The following is a 19,242-nucleotide window of genomic DNA, read 5'->3' as shown; positions in this document are numbered from 1 at the left end:
TTGGGTTTTTCTCCTCTCTGGTGTGCACACCCATTCCAATGTTTTGTAACCTGTTTTTTCATATAATAGTTTTCCTATGTCACTATTCTTTACCACACTTTTAATGCCTGCACAGTACTTAATTTTATGAGAGTACTATAATTATTTATTCCCTTACTGTACATATGGGATATTTCTTTTACTATTGTTAATACCATAAAAAACATCCTTTATAGAAAAGTTGTTTGCCATATCTCCAATTATTTGGTCAGACTAAATTCCTAGAAACGAAATTTGTTGGATCACATACTTAAGTTTTGCAAGACACTGCCAGAATACCTTCCACTGTGGTTATACTATATTAAACGTGCATTTTATGAAGCTATCCAGTTCCCTATACGCTGAATTTCACCAGCATAATCTTTAAAACTTTGGCAATTTGACAAGAAAAAAAAAATCCAAAAAACCACTTGTGCTATTTGTCATTTGCTTACAACAATGTTAAACTTTTTTTCTTCTTCTCCCCTGCTCTATCTAGACTTTTTGGCCATTTACTTTTGAAAACTGGTTGGTCAGAGCCTTTGTCCATTTCCCTTCTGGTGTACTATTTTCTTAATTGATTTATAAACTTTATACAAATGTTTATCATTGTCACATGTTGCCAATGTTTCTTCCAGACTTATTGTTTCCTTTTTTGTTTTTCAAGTTTTTATTCAGTCAAATTTATAATTTAGTATAGGTCTTATTTCAGTATTATTTAAATATCCACTTATTTTATTCAAATTCGTTCACAGTTTAATTTTTTATATTAAACTCCTTAATCTAATATCTGTTGTTTTATGGTATTAAATGGTGGTATTTGGGGGAGGAAGAAACTAAATTTTCTTTTCCAAATACTTAACCACTGACTGATTAAAATTCTTTTCACATGGGTTTTAAATACCTCATCTATTATACCCTAAGGATTCAAATTTAAACTAGAGTCTACTGGTGGCCTTTTTGTGTGTATGAACTGTATTGCTGCTATTATTATAGATCAACAACACATTTAGATATCTGGTAATGCTAGTCCCACTCCTATGTACTTTCTCAAGTGAACTACTCAGTCACTTGACAGAGAAATTTCATGGGCTTCTTCTTTGACCTTTATTAGACCTAGACACTAAGAACTGGAAATGGAATATTGTTTTTCATATCTTTCCTAACTGGTTAATTGTAATTTAAATAAAGAAACTATAGAATCACTAGCTTACTAAGTTCTTTATTATTTTCTATTTTCACAGTTGATTATGTCATTTGTTGCATTAGACAATCATAGCATCTTCTTTTATTTTGGTTTCTTATTGCATTTGCTATAATTTTCAGAACAATGTAAAATTATGGAGAAAATAGCAAAGACCCTTAACTTCCTTCTGATTTTTATGGGAATGCCTCCACTATTCTATTAAGAAGAATGCTGGCTATTGCATTAGACCATTCTTTGTCTTACTGAATTAGTATATTCCAGAAGTGGAATTTGACTTCTTCCTCTTGTAGACACACATAGAAATTATCTTTTTTTCTTCTTTGAATTTTTAATAGGAATTACATTAATATATTTTCTAATATTAAGCTTTCTGGAAAGAACTCCACTTGGCCATGTTGTATTTTCAAGGGACCACCGCAAAGTATTTTAATTAAGCTTGTAGTATCTATATATTCATAAGTAAAAGTAGTCATTGTCAAATTTTGGTTTTAAGGTTATTATGACTTTAAGTAATTGAGAAGCTTTCTATCTTCTCTCAGAAAGTGATTTACATATCATGGGAATAATCTGGTCCTTTAAAAGTCTGAAAGAACTAACTCTTAAATAACTTAGGACCTTATTTGAAGATAATCTTTTACGTTTTTCCCAAATTATTTTATGGTTATTATGCTTTCAGCTGTTCTATTTCTTCTTGGATCAAGTTTGGCCATTTCTATTTCCCAAGAAAATTATTTGACTGGAAGTTTCAAGGGTATAAATATGGATTTATACATATTTTTCTCATATTTTTTAAGTTGTCATATCTAAGGTAATAGATTATCCCATTTCTAAGTCTACACAATATTTTAAAATATTTTATTAGATTTTCCAGATGTCTCTTTAATGTGTTTTTTTAAAGGTTTTGTTTTTTAAAGGACAATTCTGTTCTCTAATGTATTTTGATTTATATTTCTTTGGTCATCCTAGTAGAACTTCTTGAGAAAGAATACTTTATTCTGTTACATTTTAAACCCCAAATACAAATGACACAAACATGCTGCTCTTTCCTTTTTTAAAAAAACACTCTCAATGCTATACATTTCTTGTCATGTGTGATTTGTAATTATATATTTATTGGTGTAATTAATTAATGTGTATCTCTCCTACTAGACTATGTATTCCAAGAGGGCAGAAATCACATGTGCCGCTTACCACTGGACACACAGGGTCTATAATGGCTGGCAACAACCATGTGTTGAGCAAATGAATGAAAACTTAGATCAGAATGAAAAGTACAAGCCAGCTTTTTCCTTTTTTCCTGGGGCCCATTGTTTGTCGGCACCTAAAGAGCCCACTGACCACTCACCAACCCCATAAGCAGCCTCTGGTGGTTGTCTTCCTCCTGCAAGAGGGGCGTTAATCTTGGCTCTGAAAGTAAACAGAGCAACAGTCAAGCAAGGTAGTTTTCAGAAAATGAGTTAGAAGGGAAAAGAATCAGCCCAGTTTCCCTTCCTTGAGTCACTGGGAATACATAACACTGCCCTGATAAGATGAAGATTTTTTTCACTAGCTAAGTGTGACCTAGTCCTATAAGCTGAATTGATCACTCAGGTCAAACTCAGAGAGCCCTGTGAAACAGAGAGGGAAAAACCGAGAAAGAAAGAAAATAAGGAACACATTCTCCAGTACCAATAGGCTCTGGCTTTGATTCCTCTTCAACACTGGAACTTACCACTGTCTAAGAACCTCTGCTTCACTGACGAGAGAGGGACTTGGGCCCTCTTTTAACCTTAAAGGGGCCATAAACCAAGGGACAGCCGCTCGACAGAAGAATTGCACATCTCCTTTCTACTTTCTTTTTTTTTTTAAATTTTAACTTCTCAATACACATTGTAGTTGATTTTTGTGTCCCTTTACCTGTTCCTCTTTCCACCTCCCTCTTCCTTCTACTTTCTGACCCCCATAGTCAGTGACTTTGGGAGTTACTGAGCTGACAAGACCAATTACTGTGGCAAATAATACAAGCTATCAGACTGAAAAGGTGAATAGATCAAGATGGAAAAGTGACATGTAAGGTTAAGTCAAATAGTACGTTCTTCACCATGACTTGCACTGCACTAGCAAGAGCGGAGGGGCAGGCAAACAGTCTCGCTGGAAGATCTGCCTTAGCACACCTTCACGCTCTGTTCTTCCTCTCCCAGAACACCCGAGGCCCAGCACCGCCAGCCAAGAAGCCAGAACCGCCCTGCCCAGTGGGCTGATGACTCCTTCTACGAGGCCCTTTGAGATAAATTCTACCTGTATCCTACACAATCCTCGTGATCAGGATAAAATAATTCAAAATGTGAGCCCAACAGCCGTGCATTTTACAGAGTGTTCTGTTTCAGGCAGTGACAGCATTCTACACGGGAAACTAGTACAAGCAGAGCACGTGAGAGGAAGGGAAGAGTTTCCTAAAGTGCATTAAGAGAGACTGCACAGTGGCCAGACACTCAGCACAGTGCCTTGACATGCAAAGATAATGAAATATTCACTCTAGTGCCTCCAAACAGGCTTGTGTCTACACCTACTCTGTTTTGGGGGTGACTAGTAACAGGATGCAAAGAGGCCTAAAAGCACAGAGCAGGAGCAGCTCTGTAAGCAGGGCAGGAGGTGCAGACAACAGAAACTCCCACCCGACCAGCAACATTCCCCACATTTCAAAGCCCTTAGCAATGCAAAGGGTGAGCCTGAATTGCACATACTCACACCCCCGTCTGGCAGGGCAGAACCTTGGCTTCAGGAATGGTGGCCTGGTAACACAGGAAGAGGCTGCTTCCCCTGGGCTGTTTAGTGAGCCCAGGCATTATCAGCCTGGGCTGGACCACAAGTTCACCATCACAGTTCCCTGGGCTGTGTGCACAGCTACAGGATATGCAGCTACGCACTGTGCACCATATGAAGTAATTTCCGTTAGCATCACCCAACATATACTTAAAACAGCCAAGCCCACAAAACAGGAGTGGCATATAAAAACACCAGCTTATTTGATGAAGGCTGCCCTTTACGGGGCATGAATGCGCTCCTCAAAAAAGGCTTGTACCTGAATATACTCTACTCAGCATTCCCCTCCTCCATTTCACCTAAGTCCCCCTTGTTTGTCAAGACTTAAGGCCTCTGGGATGTCACCTCCCTATCTCCCCCAACCATCCCCACTCCTGACCTAGCCCCTCACCCGCTGCACCTGGGGTTTACATAATACCTGTCCCTTGGTTTAGAAATGATGGGTTAGCATTTCTTCCCCACACACTCGCTAAAGCAGCCACCTCGGGTGGCTGAGCGCTGTGCTCAGTGCTGTCTCCATTACCCTGTTTACTCTCAGGTTCTCTTCACTCTAGTCCTGAGGAGGACAATGCACAAAACGGATGAATAACTCACCCAAGAGCACATGGTCAGCACGTGGCAGCGCTGGAATTTAAGTCTGGTTTTGTGTGGCTCCTGAACCCATGCTCTTTTCCCAGAACTACACCATTCTCTAAAGGCTCCTCATCTTTGTACCCATAGGAACTAGCCCAGTGCATGCCCAAGTTTTAACCAAAATGAAAGATGCATACAAGCTGAAGACCCTGTATAATCAGACAGCTGGAGAGAAAGCAGCCCCAAGCCAAGAGAATTGCCAAAGTGCATCCTGTGGGTACAGCCAGAGGGCACGTTAATTAGATCAATTCTATGAGCAGAAATGATCAAAACCAGAGGCCCACCCCCAAGTGACTCCTCACACAAAAGCACATTCAGCAGCCATCCCCAAAGGTCCTGATTCCAAGACAGATGTGCAAAGAGCTGCGTGGCTGCTCTAACGTCAAGATACTAAAAGGTGCTACCATTTCATTACACTACTGGAAGTGATTTTCTTGCTAACCCACAGCTGTGAGGAAGAACAGTTTTACAAACAAAACACTGACTGAAACCCAGAAGGCTTTATTACAGGTCTTTTCTTACCCAAATTCCTTGCTTCTAGGTTAGAAATCACCCTATAAAGAAATTAGTCGTGTTATTCATACAGAAAGCATTATTGGAAAAAAAAAATTAAAGCCACAACACTATATGAAGACATCCTCTTTAAAAAAAAAAAAAAAGAGCAAAAAAACCCCTAAAAACCATAAAACCACTGCAGAAACTGTTCTCAGGCTGCTGAAAAACCTCAAAAACTTTAATCGATCTAGCGAAAGCCACAATAGGCAATTATAAAATCTCAAAACCAACAAAGGCGATGATTTAGAACAATTGCAGCTCTCAGTTATTAAAAACAATGGGGACAGAAAATAGAACAAAAGTTGGAATGGGGCCTATACTTTTAGCACTCTGAGATGACTCATCTACCCAGAAAATATGCTTTCAAAACAAGAGCAAGCTCACAAGCCCAATAACTTTTTTTTTTTAATGTCAGCCTAGTGTCTGCCCTTTTCCCCACAAGTGCTCACTTAATAAACACTCTCTCTCCACTTATCCTTTGTAAATCATCCATCCCTGGGGCACAAGTATATAAGGTTTAATATATAAGCTTTTCCCACTAGAAACTCCAGCACCAAACACCTGAATAAGGCCCAGTGGCTGCATTCATGACACTGCCAGCATCATTTTGCTGAGGACGTACAACAAAAGTAAGTAAGCTAGTTCCATGAAACGGAGCCAACAAGGTAACTACAAAAGATAACCATCTTACAGACACAATAACTTTTACCTTTACTTACTTTATTGAATTATCAAGAATATTCCTCACATATGCTGTGGACCTTCTCTTTCCTGTTTTCTAGGAGTGAGAACATTTCAGAGTGTGAAAGGTGAAGCTTTTGGGGGTGACTTTTCACATCAAGGACATAATGCAATATAGTTAGAAGCTTCAGAAAGAAGAAATATATTTTCCAGATAATCAAAACACCTAGATTTTAAAAACATTTTATTCTGAAACAATTGCAGATTCACAAGTAGTTGCGAGTCAACTATATATAACACTAACTATATGCAACATTACAGCGAGATCCCATGTACCTTTCACCGAGTCTCCTTCAATGTGTATAATCTTACGTAACTATAGTATAACAACAAAATCAGGAAGTTGACATTGGCACAACGTGCATATAGTTCCATATCATTTAATCATGTCAGTTCATATCCACAATGTACCTCCACAATCAAAACACACAACTGTTCCATCACCTCAAAGAACTCCTTTGGGCTACAGTTGGTCACATCCATTCTTCTCCCCCAACTACCCCAACCCCTCGCAACCACTAATTTAGGAGCACCTAGATTTTTTAAAATCAATTTTTAACTATAAAAGTAACCCAAGAACACATCCGAGACATGGATACTAATCATACTTCTACTGTGAATGTGCGGTGTGTCCCTTAATCTCTCTACTTCGTTTCCTCCTCAGGAGGACAAAGATCATAGAAGTGTCACTGTCTGCCTATCGGGAGATCAGTGACAACAATGTAAAAGTGCCTGGCAATTGGTAAGAGTGATGCAAATGTAAGCCAGCGTTATGATGTAAAAGCATCACCTGGATCTAATTCACTATGCTTTTGCTGCTTGCTTTATTCTCACTGACCCACACATACCTCTTCCGAGATCAGGTTGTGCCACTCTCTCCTGACCACACTGTTTTTATAGCATAATTGTGGCTTGGCGTACTTAACATATTCTAGGTTGGAGTTCAGTTTTTCCCAGTAACCCTTAAAGCTGTGCACCTGCAAGAGACAAAACATCAAGCTTAACAAGCAGGGCCTGTGGCCCAAACTACCCAGCAAGGATCACGCAAGCCTTCACATGATGCTTCCCACGTGGCAGCATTTCAGACTGAATACTTCCCATGATGGATGGCATTTTAGTCCCAGCAGGAATTCTAAAGTAGAGAGACTTTAAAGAGTCTTGCCTTACATTTTCTATCCTCTTTACAACAGAACTGTCGCTCACTTCCCAAAACCAGCAGGACTTCCCTGGGTTGAGACTTAGTGGGGAAGCCCATGATAAATACATCAAGTCATTTTCTCCCTAGAGACCCATTTTTCTGATTTAGGTTGTGTCAACAACGCCATGTTCAGTCAGAGAATGTTCATAAAATTTGGACTAATTTTAAAGTAGGCTTACTTTCCTGCTAAGCTTATTTATATCCAAGGATATTTTCCAAAATTTAGGAATAAAAAAAGATGAAATAAACTAGTTTCACCTTCAGTTGTGAAATACTCCAAGACAGAATTGGCATTCTATCTAGATCTTTGATTTATTGGTATAATTGTACTACATTGAAGCAAGAATGTATCCATTATATTCATTTTGAAGTAATAAAATTCAATGTTAATACATTTAATGTCGAAGGATATGACAAGTTGTTTTTTAAACCAATAAAGATTTATGATACATGCTTTCTTGTCAAAATATGTGCAAGATTTGACTTTAATTATAAAAGACCTGACTGGGCCAAGGGTGCAATCAATGTGTAGCCACAAGACAAAGTGAGCTATTGCCTACTGTGGTGACAGACTTGGCTGAGCTGCAAGAAAAATAAGAGAAATGAAATATACCTCAATCAAGAAAAATGCCCTAATGTTAAGTAAAAGCACATTATCCAAATGTGTATTGCAAAGACAGTCACGTTTGGTTTGAAGTGGATTTTGAAGTATCAATAAAGTGAATTACATGGTAATATTGAAACTTGCTATTTTAGAAGCCTGAAATGCCCATCCAGCCAGCATCCTTTCTCCCACAGACTTTATTTTCAAGAAAGTGTCATCTCCACCTTTGTGCTAATTTCTTCAACAGCCTTCCCTCCTCAGTACATGTGAGTGTGGGGCAAAGTTAGCATTGATGTATAGAGCATCTTCTAATTTTTCTGGGGGAATTATCTGTGATCCAAAGAAAATGTGTGGTACATTAAGCTGTTGTTCCCCCAGCTCTTTCAAATGTCAGTATGAGAAGTGGGTGCCTCCCATGTATACAGTAGGCAGGGTCAGTGACACTCAGAGTTACTAGAATTCCCATCTAGCCTCTGGTGATCCAAGTCTGCTTACTCAGGAATGAATAGAAGGAAGCTTTAAATTTCTTGAGAAGATACTTAAAGTGTTCCTAAAGCATCTATAGGTTTGAGTTTTTAAATATTCGAACAAACTCTATCTTCTCCTACTCCACATAAAGAAAATTTAAATTCCTATAAAAAAAAAAAAAAGTGTCATTTCCAAGGGAGACAGGAGCACTGGTGTCAAGTCTCTCTCCTCACTTGACCTACCTTGTCTATCTTTTCTTTCCCTTTCTATTTGTAAGAGAAGTACTTTTATCTACCCTTTGGTTCTTCTTTATATTGAAAAATATTAAGACAAATCCTGCAGACATCTGGCAGTATTAGGTCCCTGACTGGAAGTCACTATGGCCTTCTTGCTGTCCAGCATCTGGGCTCCGGCACACTACTGCCAAAAGCTGGAAAACTAACTGGTGTTGGGGTGACATCTAGTGGTCAGTTAAGCTATTAACTCTGCCTGCTTTGCCACAGGCCTCCCATGACACGGTTCACCCAGACCTTGCCTGGGACAGGAGGGGAGAGACTCAGGTGTCCTACCTGTTATCTGGCCTTGTCCTCTCAGGCCAAATGCCGTCCTGCTGTCAGAAGACCCCACTCACACTGTGGCTCCTAAGAAAAGATCTTTCCCAAATTACCTTCCTTCTCTTCACTCCCCCACTTAAAAAATCCCTTTCTTCATAACCTGTTATCAGCTAAGAATAAACAGATAACACAGAGCTCTGGACAGGTCCATGGTAAGGCTTCAAAGGGGCTGGAGCACCCACTGACTGCATGTAAAATGGAGTGTGTGTTTGTATGAGCACTTTTCTGGAGAGATGGGCTGAATCTGTGGCCTAAAATAGTTCAAAACCACCGACTTAGAAGGAAGAGGATCTGAATTTAAAACTAAACAAAAACAAAAATTTATGTTTAAGAAACACAGTTAGCCAAAAGTCCCAGAACTATTTTTACCTAAACTTATAGGTCTTTCAGGGAGGTCACTGACCTATTATAGCATCTTACAGATATTAAGAGAGCACAGAAAAAAACAATTAGTGTGTATGTCACTATTTGGTATCTACTAGATAAGTGATAGTTTTGTTTTTTTTTTAAGTTTAGAAAATTCACAAAGATCACTGTAAATTGAAAGGTCTATTTGGAAGCCTGGGATAAGGCCCAGAAGATGGAAATGGATTCGAGTAAGTGAAGGTTGAGTAGAGGATATTCCAGGTGGGGCTTTTATGGCATGAGCAAAGACTGAGAGACTAGAATACGGATTCTGGGTCTAGATCAGAGACAGAGCATCAGAGAGAGCAAAACAAACCACCAACAGCACTTCATTCTCCACGCTGAAGAGAGGCCTCTAGAGTGCGATCCCCAGGCTTGGCTGTCCATTAGAACCACCTTGGTCCCACCCCCTAGAGGTTTTATTGGTTTGGGGTATAATCTGAGCCTCCTGGATTTTGCAAGTTCCCCAGGTGATCCTGATATTCAGCCAGGGCTAAGAACACTCCTTGAGAACATCCAAGTAATCCCAGTCCTCCTCCCACCCTCAAACATTTTACTCAACCTACCCTACTTCTGACTTAAAGGCCAATAAAGATCCAGCTGGCTGAAGACTTGTGATTGTGTTGTTTAAAAGGAGATATGACACAACAATTCCTTGAACTTAAGACAAGTGAACAGATATGATGTTGATGGGGGGAGGGGGAAAAGGGAAGGGGGAGAGAGGAATTGGTAAAGGGACATGAAAATCAACTACTTTGTATATTGATAAAATAAATAAAAAATAAAATAAATAAGAGGAGATATGGTTAAAGAGGAGGATAGTGGCAATCCTTGAGGGATCCTAAATGCCAAGACCAACATGTTTCTTAACCCAGAGAATAAAAGTAGCTCCAACATAAAATTTTAGATGGTATAACCTAATACAGAGAGAAGCAGAGGGGAGAATAGAATCTGCATAATCGCTTTCCAAGAACCACGGCTCACCATCTTCCACTTATGCTCAAGGATGAACCTGTGAGCACAGAAAACCACTCTGTCAACTAGCACTTACACCACAAGGCGAGAACTGAGTGCTGCCCTGAGCAGGAACACCACCACCACAAAGTGAAAGCCACAACAGCCTAAGACGCACATCACAAGCTACTTGAAAAGAGCTCATAATGCTTTAAAAATACACAAAAATGCTTTATAAGAAAAATAACCATGAATTTAGCTACTTCTGGGAGACTCGGGTTAGAAGCAATCAGATCCTCAAGGAATGACCTAGGAGCATTTTCCTGCACAAAGTGTAGTTTAAAATTTTCATTTTGAAAGAAGGAAAATTATTCCAAGTCTCTTCTTCAGAAATAATCTCATTTTGTCTCTTAGAATGACATGAAACAATTAACAAATGCAGCCCATCATGACTATAAATTGAACAAAAGGACCAATGGAACACATTAAGGGACTGTTTCCCATTTACGATTTGGATTGCCAGTGGATCCAAAAACAAAAGAAAACAAAGCCCTATGGTATTGGCTCATCCGCAAATTACTGCCAGGAAAAAACATCTGCCTTTCATTTCTAAAAGGCCCTCTGGCTTTGGTCCTACTTCTGCTTATTAACCAGCATCTTCTTACAAGGGAGGTGGCCAACTAGGAGAGAACCATTTACTCTGTGTACCAGGACTCAATTAGCAGAGCTAAAGCATCAATCCAGTTTGACACTTCAGCGGATGCCATCTCAGTATCAGCTTTTACTTACAGTCCAGAGGAACACAGCTACCCAGTACCTCTAGCACAGACAGAATAGAAGATGACTACGTGTACATAAAAGTAGCAAGGCACCATACTAAACTAAGATGCTCTAAATAGGAATATCCATATTATAATTAACAAGACAAGTGACTAGAACTCTTGAAGCTGTCCCCTAGGGGAAGTACATGCTGCAAGTTCAAGGTCTCCCGAATACAAATGTACTTCCTCCTTCTTCCCCAGTATCTAGCAAAAATTTCTACTCCTTTGCCCAGCTGGGTAGTTCTATTAGCCATTTTTAATGGGCTGGATTTTTTAATATAATCACTAAATATGTGTCTAAACTATTCTATTTCAAAATCGGCATATACTTTGAGAAAGCCAAGGCTAAGACATTTCCCTCCTCTCGACCATAAGAATTAAAACATTATGTCCCCAACTAAAATTATGAATAACAGCAGCACAACCTAGTGGCTAGTAGGAAAGAAACAAAAACAAGAAGTCCTTATCCTGAGTCTGTTCCTCAATTTCATCACCTAGGAAGTAGACTGAAGACATACCCATCTCTCTACAGAAATGACAGGAATTAGTTCTCCAGCCTGATGCCCTCTTTCTAGTAAGTAATGTTTTGTTTTTTTTGGTTGTTTTTATGAAAGTCCCCTAAGCAACCCATAGTTTACAAAAGGGATAAATCATTCTTAGGAAGGTCACTCTTGATGACATTGCTTTTAAGGCAATGACCTTGCTTCAATATACTTTTAAAAAATTCTTTTGGGAGCCATTTATAAAGTGAAGAAGTCTTGTATTTCAGGTGACAATCTTCTAATTTAACTAGTTTATCTACCCTAACATGTTCATGTATGTCTTAGTGTGTTCTGGTTGACATAACAAAATACCATAAACTGGGTGGCTTATAACAACAAATTTAATTTTCACAGTTCTTGAGACTGGAATGTCCAAAATCAAGGTGTGGGTGGATTCAGTGTCTGATGAAGATCTGCTTTCTAGATGGTGGTGTTTTCACTGTAATCTCATATGGTGTAAAGGACAAGCTAGCTCTATGGGGTATCTTTTATAAGGGTACTAATCCCAGTCACCAGGGCTCTGCCCTCAAGACCTAATCACCTCCTGTATTAGTCTGTTTTGTTTTGTGATAACAGAATATTTGGAACTGGGTAATTTATAAAGAAAAACGAAATTTATTGCTTACAGTTTCTGAGGCTGGGAAGTTCAAAGTCCATCTGGTGGTGGTGACAGTAACCCAGGGGTCTCACATTGGAAGATGGTGGAAGCAGAGAGAGCAAGAGGGAGAGAGGGAGAGGGAGGGAGAGGGAGGGAGAGGGAGGGAGGGAGGGAGAGAGAAAGACTCCTCTTCTTTTAAAGCCCTCAGAACCATGCTCCTGACCACCATTTTTAATCCATTCACTGCAGCATGGTCCTACAATCCAATCACCTCTTCAAGGCTCCACCTTTCAATCACCATAATAGGATTTCCCACCCTCTTAACAATCACAGTGGGGGCTAAGTTTCTAACACATAAAACTTGGGAGACACAATTCAAGCTTCAGTGAGTTTTCGGGAGGACATAATTCAATCCACTACACCTCCCAAAAGATTTACCTCCTAAAACTATCACTTGGGGGTTAGGACTTCATATGAATTTGGAGTAGGGGGTGAGACGCATTCAGACCATAGCAACATATTACACACTCACAAAGTGCTCCACCTCACACCAAAACTATTTGCAGAGAGAGCATGAAGCAAGTGCACATCTAGTTCCATTTTTCCCATCCCTCCCTGGACTCCTTATCAGGACACTCATCTCCCAAGGAGAATCGAAATAGGTGTGGTTATACTAGAGGTCCCTTGGGCCTCAAGAACAGAGTTGGGCAACAAGCTTGCACTCTAAAGGTAATTTGTGACTCAGGCCATGAGTGTTCAGAGCCAACTCCTACCAAGTAAGCATGGCCAGGACAGTCACATAACTGGGATTAGGGAGGGAGGAGCAGACAGTAGGATGTGCCACTGCAACCACATCCATCACTGCATAATTAAGTTGGAACTTGGGGTAGAAGAAGTAGGTTAAAGGCAAAGGCAGCAGCTTACAGTGAGGAGTATTATGCAAGCAGAGATGGGGCAACAGACATTCAGGGCCAGGTATCCTGTGAACCAGAAAGTACTGCTTAGTCTCCCATGCTGAGTGGTTGGGGTGGAGGTGGAGGCTGATGGTCAAACCAAATCCAGGACCGTCTTCTCCTGAATCCAAAGCCAGGCCCAGCAGCATACCTCTGCCTTCCCTGATGGATCACGTCTGTATGGAGAGGGTCATAAAAGATCTAGAATACAAGTGGAGTCACCAAAGAGCACCCAAGCATGTGTGGGACTGGTTAATGGAGAACAATTGTCCATGGAGCCAAATGCTAACAATAATTAGGGAAGAGGAGAAAAAAGTGAGGAGAAAGAAAGAGGGAATGTCAAAGGAGGAAAAAACCCATGGAGGACATAAGTCATTTTACACATGTACATGGAGGGAAAAAAAACTGCAAAAATTAGCTACTTTGTCCCGAAGCAAAGCCAAGTTGTATTTCTTGAATAAGCCAATGGGTAAAAAGTTTAAAAGGATCTTCCCACCACTCTTTTATACTTAATTTTTTAAAAATGAAAATACACATGTTGATAAGGTTATAGTAAAACTGGTAAACTCATAAATCACTTGTACCAGTCTAAATTACCACAACTTTTCTTGAATATCAATTTGACAATAAGAATCAAAAGCTATAAAACTTGTCATAGTCTTTCACCCAATGATACTCCTGGCATTTAACTTTAAGGGAATAAATCAAAAGAAAAACTGCATTAAAATATACAGCAACTTTGTTTTTAACAGCAAAAAGATTTTTTTTTTTTTTGTCTTTTTCCATGTCCGGCAATGGATTGCAACCCTCAGTGTCGCCCCCGCACCGGACCGGGGACCGGCAACGGGATCGCAACCCTCGGTGTCGCCCCCGCGCCTCGCTCAGCCAGTGAGCGGGATCCGGTCTGTATGTGGGATCCGAACCCTCGGCGGGAGCGCCACCGCGCTTCCCAAGCGGCGCACTAGCACAGTGCGCCACCGGGCCGGCCCAGCAAAAAGATTTTTAATGGGAGCTAGAGACAAACTCAATGTCCAAAATCAGAAGAGTAATTAAGTAAATTAAGACACAGCAACCCAGGGGGATCCTATGGAGTCATTTGTAGCAACATGAAAAATGTTTATGATATAATTTGTAGTATCTGTCAAATATGTATGTATGTATCATCACCATTAAAAATGCATACCTATGACAAAGAACAAGAGGAATGGGGGAAAACAGACGGTTGATATGTTAGGGACTACAGAATTGTGGGTGACATTTCTTTCTTTTAAAAATGTTCTTCACTAGTTTGTCCATTAAACACATTATAGATGGGATAGGACTATTGGTAAAGGCAGAAACAATGAAATGAAAGGATGGAGTTTCTTAATACACCTTTTAAACTATTACTAAAACCTTCTCAACATGTATATTTTCATTTAAAAAAATTAAGGCTTCACAATGGTCCCAGACTTCTACCTAGAAACACAGCCCATCAGTCAATCCTTCAGGGACCCTCCTTAGGGCCAAAATTTAGAACCACTAAACGGCCCGTGTGCGTCTCTGTGACCTCAACACCCATGGCCTTCAGCCTTCCCCCAGCTCTCCAAGCCTGGCCTGCCCTTCATGGATTCAAAAGAATCGGATGTAAATGAAAGGCCACAGCACACTGAGCTGCCTGCTGCCAAAAGCTGAGATTTCCCAGTCCACACCAAGCTATAATTACCAGGAGGCAATGCCAAAAACAACAAAGGAGCTTCAAGGAAACTGTGCTAAAATACTCCCCAGTTTTTTAATTGCATATGGGTTCCTCTCTACTCACCCCGCCCCACCCCATTCTCCCTATTGTACTCTGAAACTCTTCTGAAACCACCAGATTGCAGAACGACACTAAGAGCTGCAGCTTAGTGTGCAGGAAGGAGGTGTGCAGAGCTTGACTGAGACCACAGAATGAGCCAACATAGATCACTCTTGAGAAACAGAAGAGCTGTTCTTAGAACCAGAAGGAAATTAGATAATCCCAGCCTAGGTTACTTTATGGTTTTACTATTGGAAACTGCGTGTCTGCGCGTGTGTGCGTGTGTGCACACGTTTTGAGGGAGTGACAGTGCATCTGAAATAAAAGCAGCTACCAGGCTCCCTACAGATAACTTACAAGAACACCTCCAGTCCAGACTGGCATGAGGTGCAGTGGCAGGTGCCAGTTCTGCAAAGTTAAAACTCTCCTGTCTTCAGAAAACTTCCCTCTTCAAAAGAGCATTCCTAAGAATTGCTATAACATCATGTTCAGCAACTACTCGACCACTTAAGAATTCTCCAGAGAACCAACCCTATCCCAAGCTCCTTACTCCCTGCCAGTTTGCAATCACTTTTGGAACAACCATGATATTCGGGGCAGCAGAGGTTTAGTCACGCATGTCTGTGCTTCTGAGTCTCGCTGTGAGGGACTTACCTTCATAAGGGGCAATGCGATCTCTTCTGTCACAAGGGTTATTCCAGGAATTTCCTATAACGGGGGAAAAAATATACACACAACTGCTCAGCATATCAACTGCCTCAAGCTGATGCCTTCAGGAAGTGCTTTCTGCACAGACAGAAGCTGAGGACAGCTTCCAGCCTGCTAGTCTCTACTTTAAATAAACCTTGGGATGTATAAATAACATTGAGCACAGCCTATCTCTTGCCTCAGGACAGGATAATATTCTTTACAGTCATGAAAAATAGTTGACAGGGTTGCTAAATGAAAGGAAAAGTCTACTATGAAGAAATACAGAGCATGTAGTGTATTTTTTACACATTTCTATTTAAGAACAAAGGCAAATTATATTTGTACCATCAAACGTAATAACAAAGGGGAAATGTTTTTTTATTATTTGTACTCCTTCCTCCCTCCTCTTCTCTTTCACTTTAATTTATTATGATTGGCCTCACTAGAAGGAACCAAGATTAATGGAATTCTTGCATAACTTAAACGGAAAATTTTTCTGTGCTTCATCGACCCCCACAATTTCAGAGATTAGAGCTCCCCATAACGAGTTTCTACAGCACCATCACCATGGCAAACCTGAAAGGTGAGCAATTCATATCAGACAGTGCAAATGATATTCTGCTAACTAGTAAGCATTAAAACAAATTTAATGAAAGGATAAACTTCCAAAATTGTGCTTTATTCACTGATTTTGAAAAATGTGTCTCATGTTAATTATCTAATCAGCCTCTCATCTGGTCAATTCAGCTTTCGTTTCCTAAAAAAAAGTAGATAATATATGAGAAAATAATTTAGGAAGTGTGTTATGTAGAAATAAAAATTGGCATTTGTTTAGAACTTAAATGATCTAGATTTTACCAATATACACTGTTCCCTTGAAAAAGGGCATCACAGAAATAGAAAAATTTTCAGAACATTCATACACTGGCGTTCTTCACTGTGACAGTAGAAAGCCTGTGATGAAAATCTGTTGTGTGCTTCACTAATCACTACTCAGCAACAAAGGATACCTCAAAAAAGCATTAGAATTCCATAAGAGTTATAGGTTATGAATAGCACTTTAAAATCCAAGTTAGTTGTTTCCATTCTCCATACAGAAGAGTGAAATTAATGTTTTCTACTGTAGCAAGTTTTTATTAAGGTCGTAGCATTAAGAACACTTGTAGAGTAGAGAAAGAAAAAGTAAATGATTTACATCATTGCTAAAGATAAGCACAGACTCAGACTTTCAAGATTAAAAGAGCCCTATCAGGTAACCTACTCCAACCACAAGAAGTTTAAAGTGACATGGTAAACCCCAAAATAAACTCGGTACAGAGGTTGAAACTGCGGGTTTCTTTAGATTGCCCTTCTTGTGGGACTTCCAGATGTCACTCTGTGTATGTGCACAATGGCTCCTCTGCCCCACAGAGGCCTGAGAAATGCAAAAGTGAAGCACTTCCCATCAGGATAATACTCTTGCATGACATCCAATTAACATGTGCTCTTGTCATTTAACACAACCCTGAGAACAGTGGTCCCAGCCCTGCCTCCGGAAACTTCAAACCCAGGACAAGACAGCAGTGGGTAGTAAGTGAAGGGAGCCCACATGTACATTTCCTGACTCCAGGCTGGGTGGTGTAACCTGCAGACTTCCTGCCTCACTACCACAGAGTCTGCATGTAAATTCACCAGTGTTCTTAAAGAAAAATGTGGGAGACATGAAAATCTAATAACAACAACAGTAAAGGACAAGAAGAAAGAGGCTTTAGGAAAACACTACCATTGTGCATATCAAAAGTTTTTAATCAAATACACTTGATACATCCTTTTTTAAGGACTATACTAAGACATGGTCCAAATACAAAATGAGAAGTGTTACAATTTGTCCTAGTACATAAATATGTACCTATGTCTGTGTTATCTAAGTTGAATTTATTTTTCTAAATACTTTTTTGAGGCAAACCTCTGCCTCAACACTAAGCATGTAGTTCCAACATCTAACTATGAAAAGAGAAGAGGCAGAACATTTTCAGGTGCTGCCGACACAGTTTCTACTTGCTAGTCCAACAAAGCTCAGTTCACTGCATCGTTCAAGAGAAAATGAAGAGTGTTTTAGCTTAGCACTTCCTAAGTTAAAAGGAGGGAGTCCAGACCGACAGGAAGAAGAGGTTGAATGGAGTGAGTTTGCTTAAGATTGCTGAGTTTTACTGACCTTGAAGCTCTGGAGTTATTACAGATTTTCTTTGTGAGGCTGGGAAAAGGGGTTAATGAAGGTCCTAATCTACCAAGTATAGCAGCAGTGGTCCAGCTAGTCCTCATTTATAAAAACCTAAGAAATATTTTAATCTACTCTAGTCACTAAGAAAATTAAAATAAAAATACCATTTTATAAAAATACCATAATAGAGTTAAGTTTCGCCTGGTAGTAGGAAGAGTAACAAATACACTGTACCTTCTCCTTAAATTTTACCATTTTATATAAATATTTTTGGTCAATATAAAGATTCACTATTACTTTTCTGCCAGAAAATTCCAACTCAGTTCCATATCAGTCAAAACAGATAAGAAACACAACCTTGGTTAGTATAACAAGGATGTCCTACAACAGATCCACAAATGTGAATTGATTTTTATTGCATATGAAATTCAAAGTGTTAACTTACTGTATCCCAAGTGAGCACTGAGGAATATGGCAAAAGTCTGTCCACGTTACTTGTCTCTGAATACACGCTCCAATATGAAGAAGCTGAGGAGAATTTTTGAAAGAAAAATAAAAGACATGGTTTAATAAGAATAAGGCAATTGACACTGCAATTCAACCAAACCAAGCAAACCAAAAGTTTTCATTGTCTTATAGTTCATCCTCAAAAGGTTAATCATTATGATCTTATCTGACTAAAATATTCAGCTTCAGCTTTTTATAATGAGAATAATTTTTTTAAAAACTTCAGTTGGTACTATATCTACTCAAGTGACATTATATAGAGCCAGCCAACACAAAACTGGGCTAAGAAACTTACAGTTCACTGAAAAAAATATACATATAATAGAATTACAGAATTAAGATCCTACTTATATCTGTCTCCAAACAAATTTCTCACTAAAACCACAAGAGAATAAAATTTAATTAGCTGACTGCAAAGGAGTTATTTAAAAAAAAAAAAAAAGGTGCTCCTAAGCAGCATTTTGACAGATGAAGGCATTTATCATCAATTTACTGCTTTCTCACTCAAATATCCGACTCATGGGTATTCCAGAAGGGGAGGAAAAAGGAGAATGTATTGAAAACATATTCAACAAAATAGTGGCAGAAAACTTCCCAGGCATAGGAAAAATCACACATCTTCAGATCCAGGAAGCTCAATGATCTCCAAATGTATTCAACCCAAAAAGGTCTTCTCCAAGACATGTTATAGTCAAATTGGCAAAACTCAAAGACAAAGAGAAAATCTTAAAAGCTGCGAGAGAGAAGCATCAAATCACCTATAAGGCAGCTCCAATCAGGCTAACATCAGACTTTTCATCACAAACCCTAAAAGCTAGAAAGGAATGGGATGATATATTCAAAATACTAGAAGACAAAGATTGCCAGCCAAGAATACTTTACCCAGAAAGGCTATCCTTCTGAAATGGAGGACAAATAGTGTATTTGAAAGACAAAAAAAAAAAAAAAAAAAAAA

At 39.4% G+C, this 19,242-nt stretch overlaps 1 protein-coding gene across 1 annotated transcript in view; it reads right to left on the bottom strand.

Moving 5' to 3' along the window:
• The window catches only part of GSAP (gamma-secretase activating protein), a 90,746-nt gene that overhangs the window by 17,172 nt on the left and 54,332 nt on the right, over nt 1–19,242 (bottom strand). The window contains exons 21-26 of the mRNA XM_008577570.1: nt 18,226–18,308; nt 15,545–15,598; nt 6,805–6,933; nt 5,935–5,993; nt 5,183–5,214; nt 2,571–2,632 (exon numbers count right to left, since the gene is read on the bottom strand). Coding sequence (XP_008575792.1) covers nt 2,571–2,632; nt 5,183–5,214; nt 5,935–5,993; nt 6,805–6,933; nt 15,545–15,598; nt 18,226–18,308 — 419 coding nt within the window. The remainder of the gene's footprint in view (nt 1–2,570; nt 2,633–5,182; nt 5,215–5,934; nt 5,994–6,804; nt 6,934–15,544; nt 15,599–18,225; nt 18,309–19,242) is intronic.

Source organism: Galeopterus variegatus, unplaced genomic scaffold (genome assembly GCF_000696425.1).
Source record: "Galeopterus variegatus unplaced genomic scaffold, G_variegatus-3.0.2 Scaffold67, whole genome shotgun sequence".
NCBI lineage: Eukaryota > Metazoa > Chordata > Mammalia > Dermoptera > Cynocephalidae > Galeopterus > Galeopterus variegatus.
This window is presented reverse-complemented; position numbering and strand designations above follow the sequence as displayed.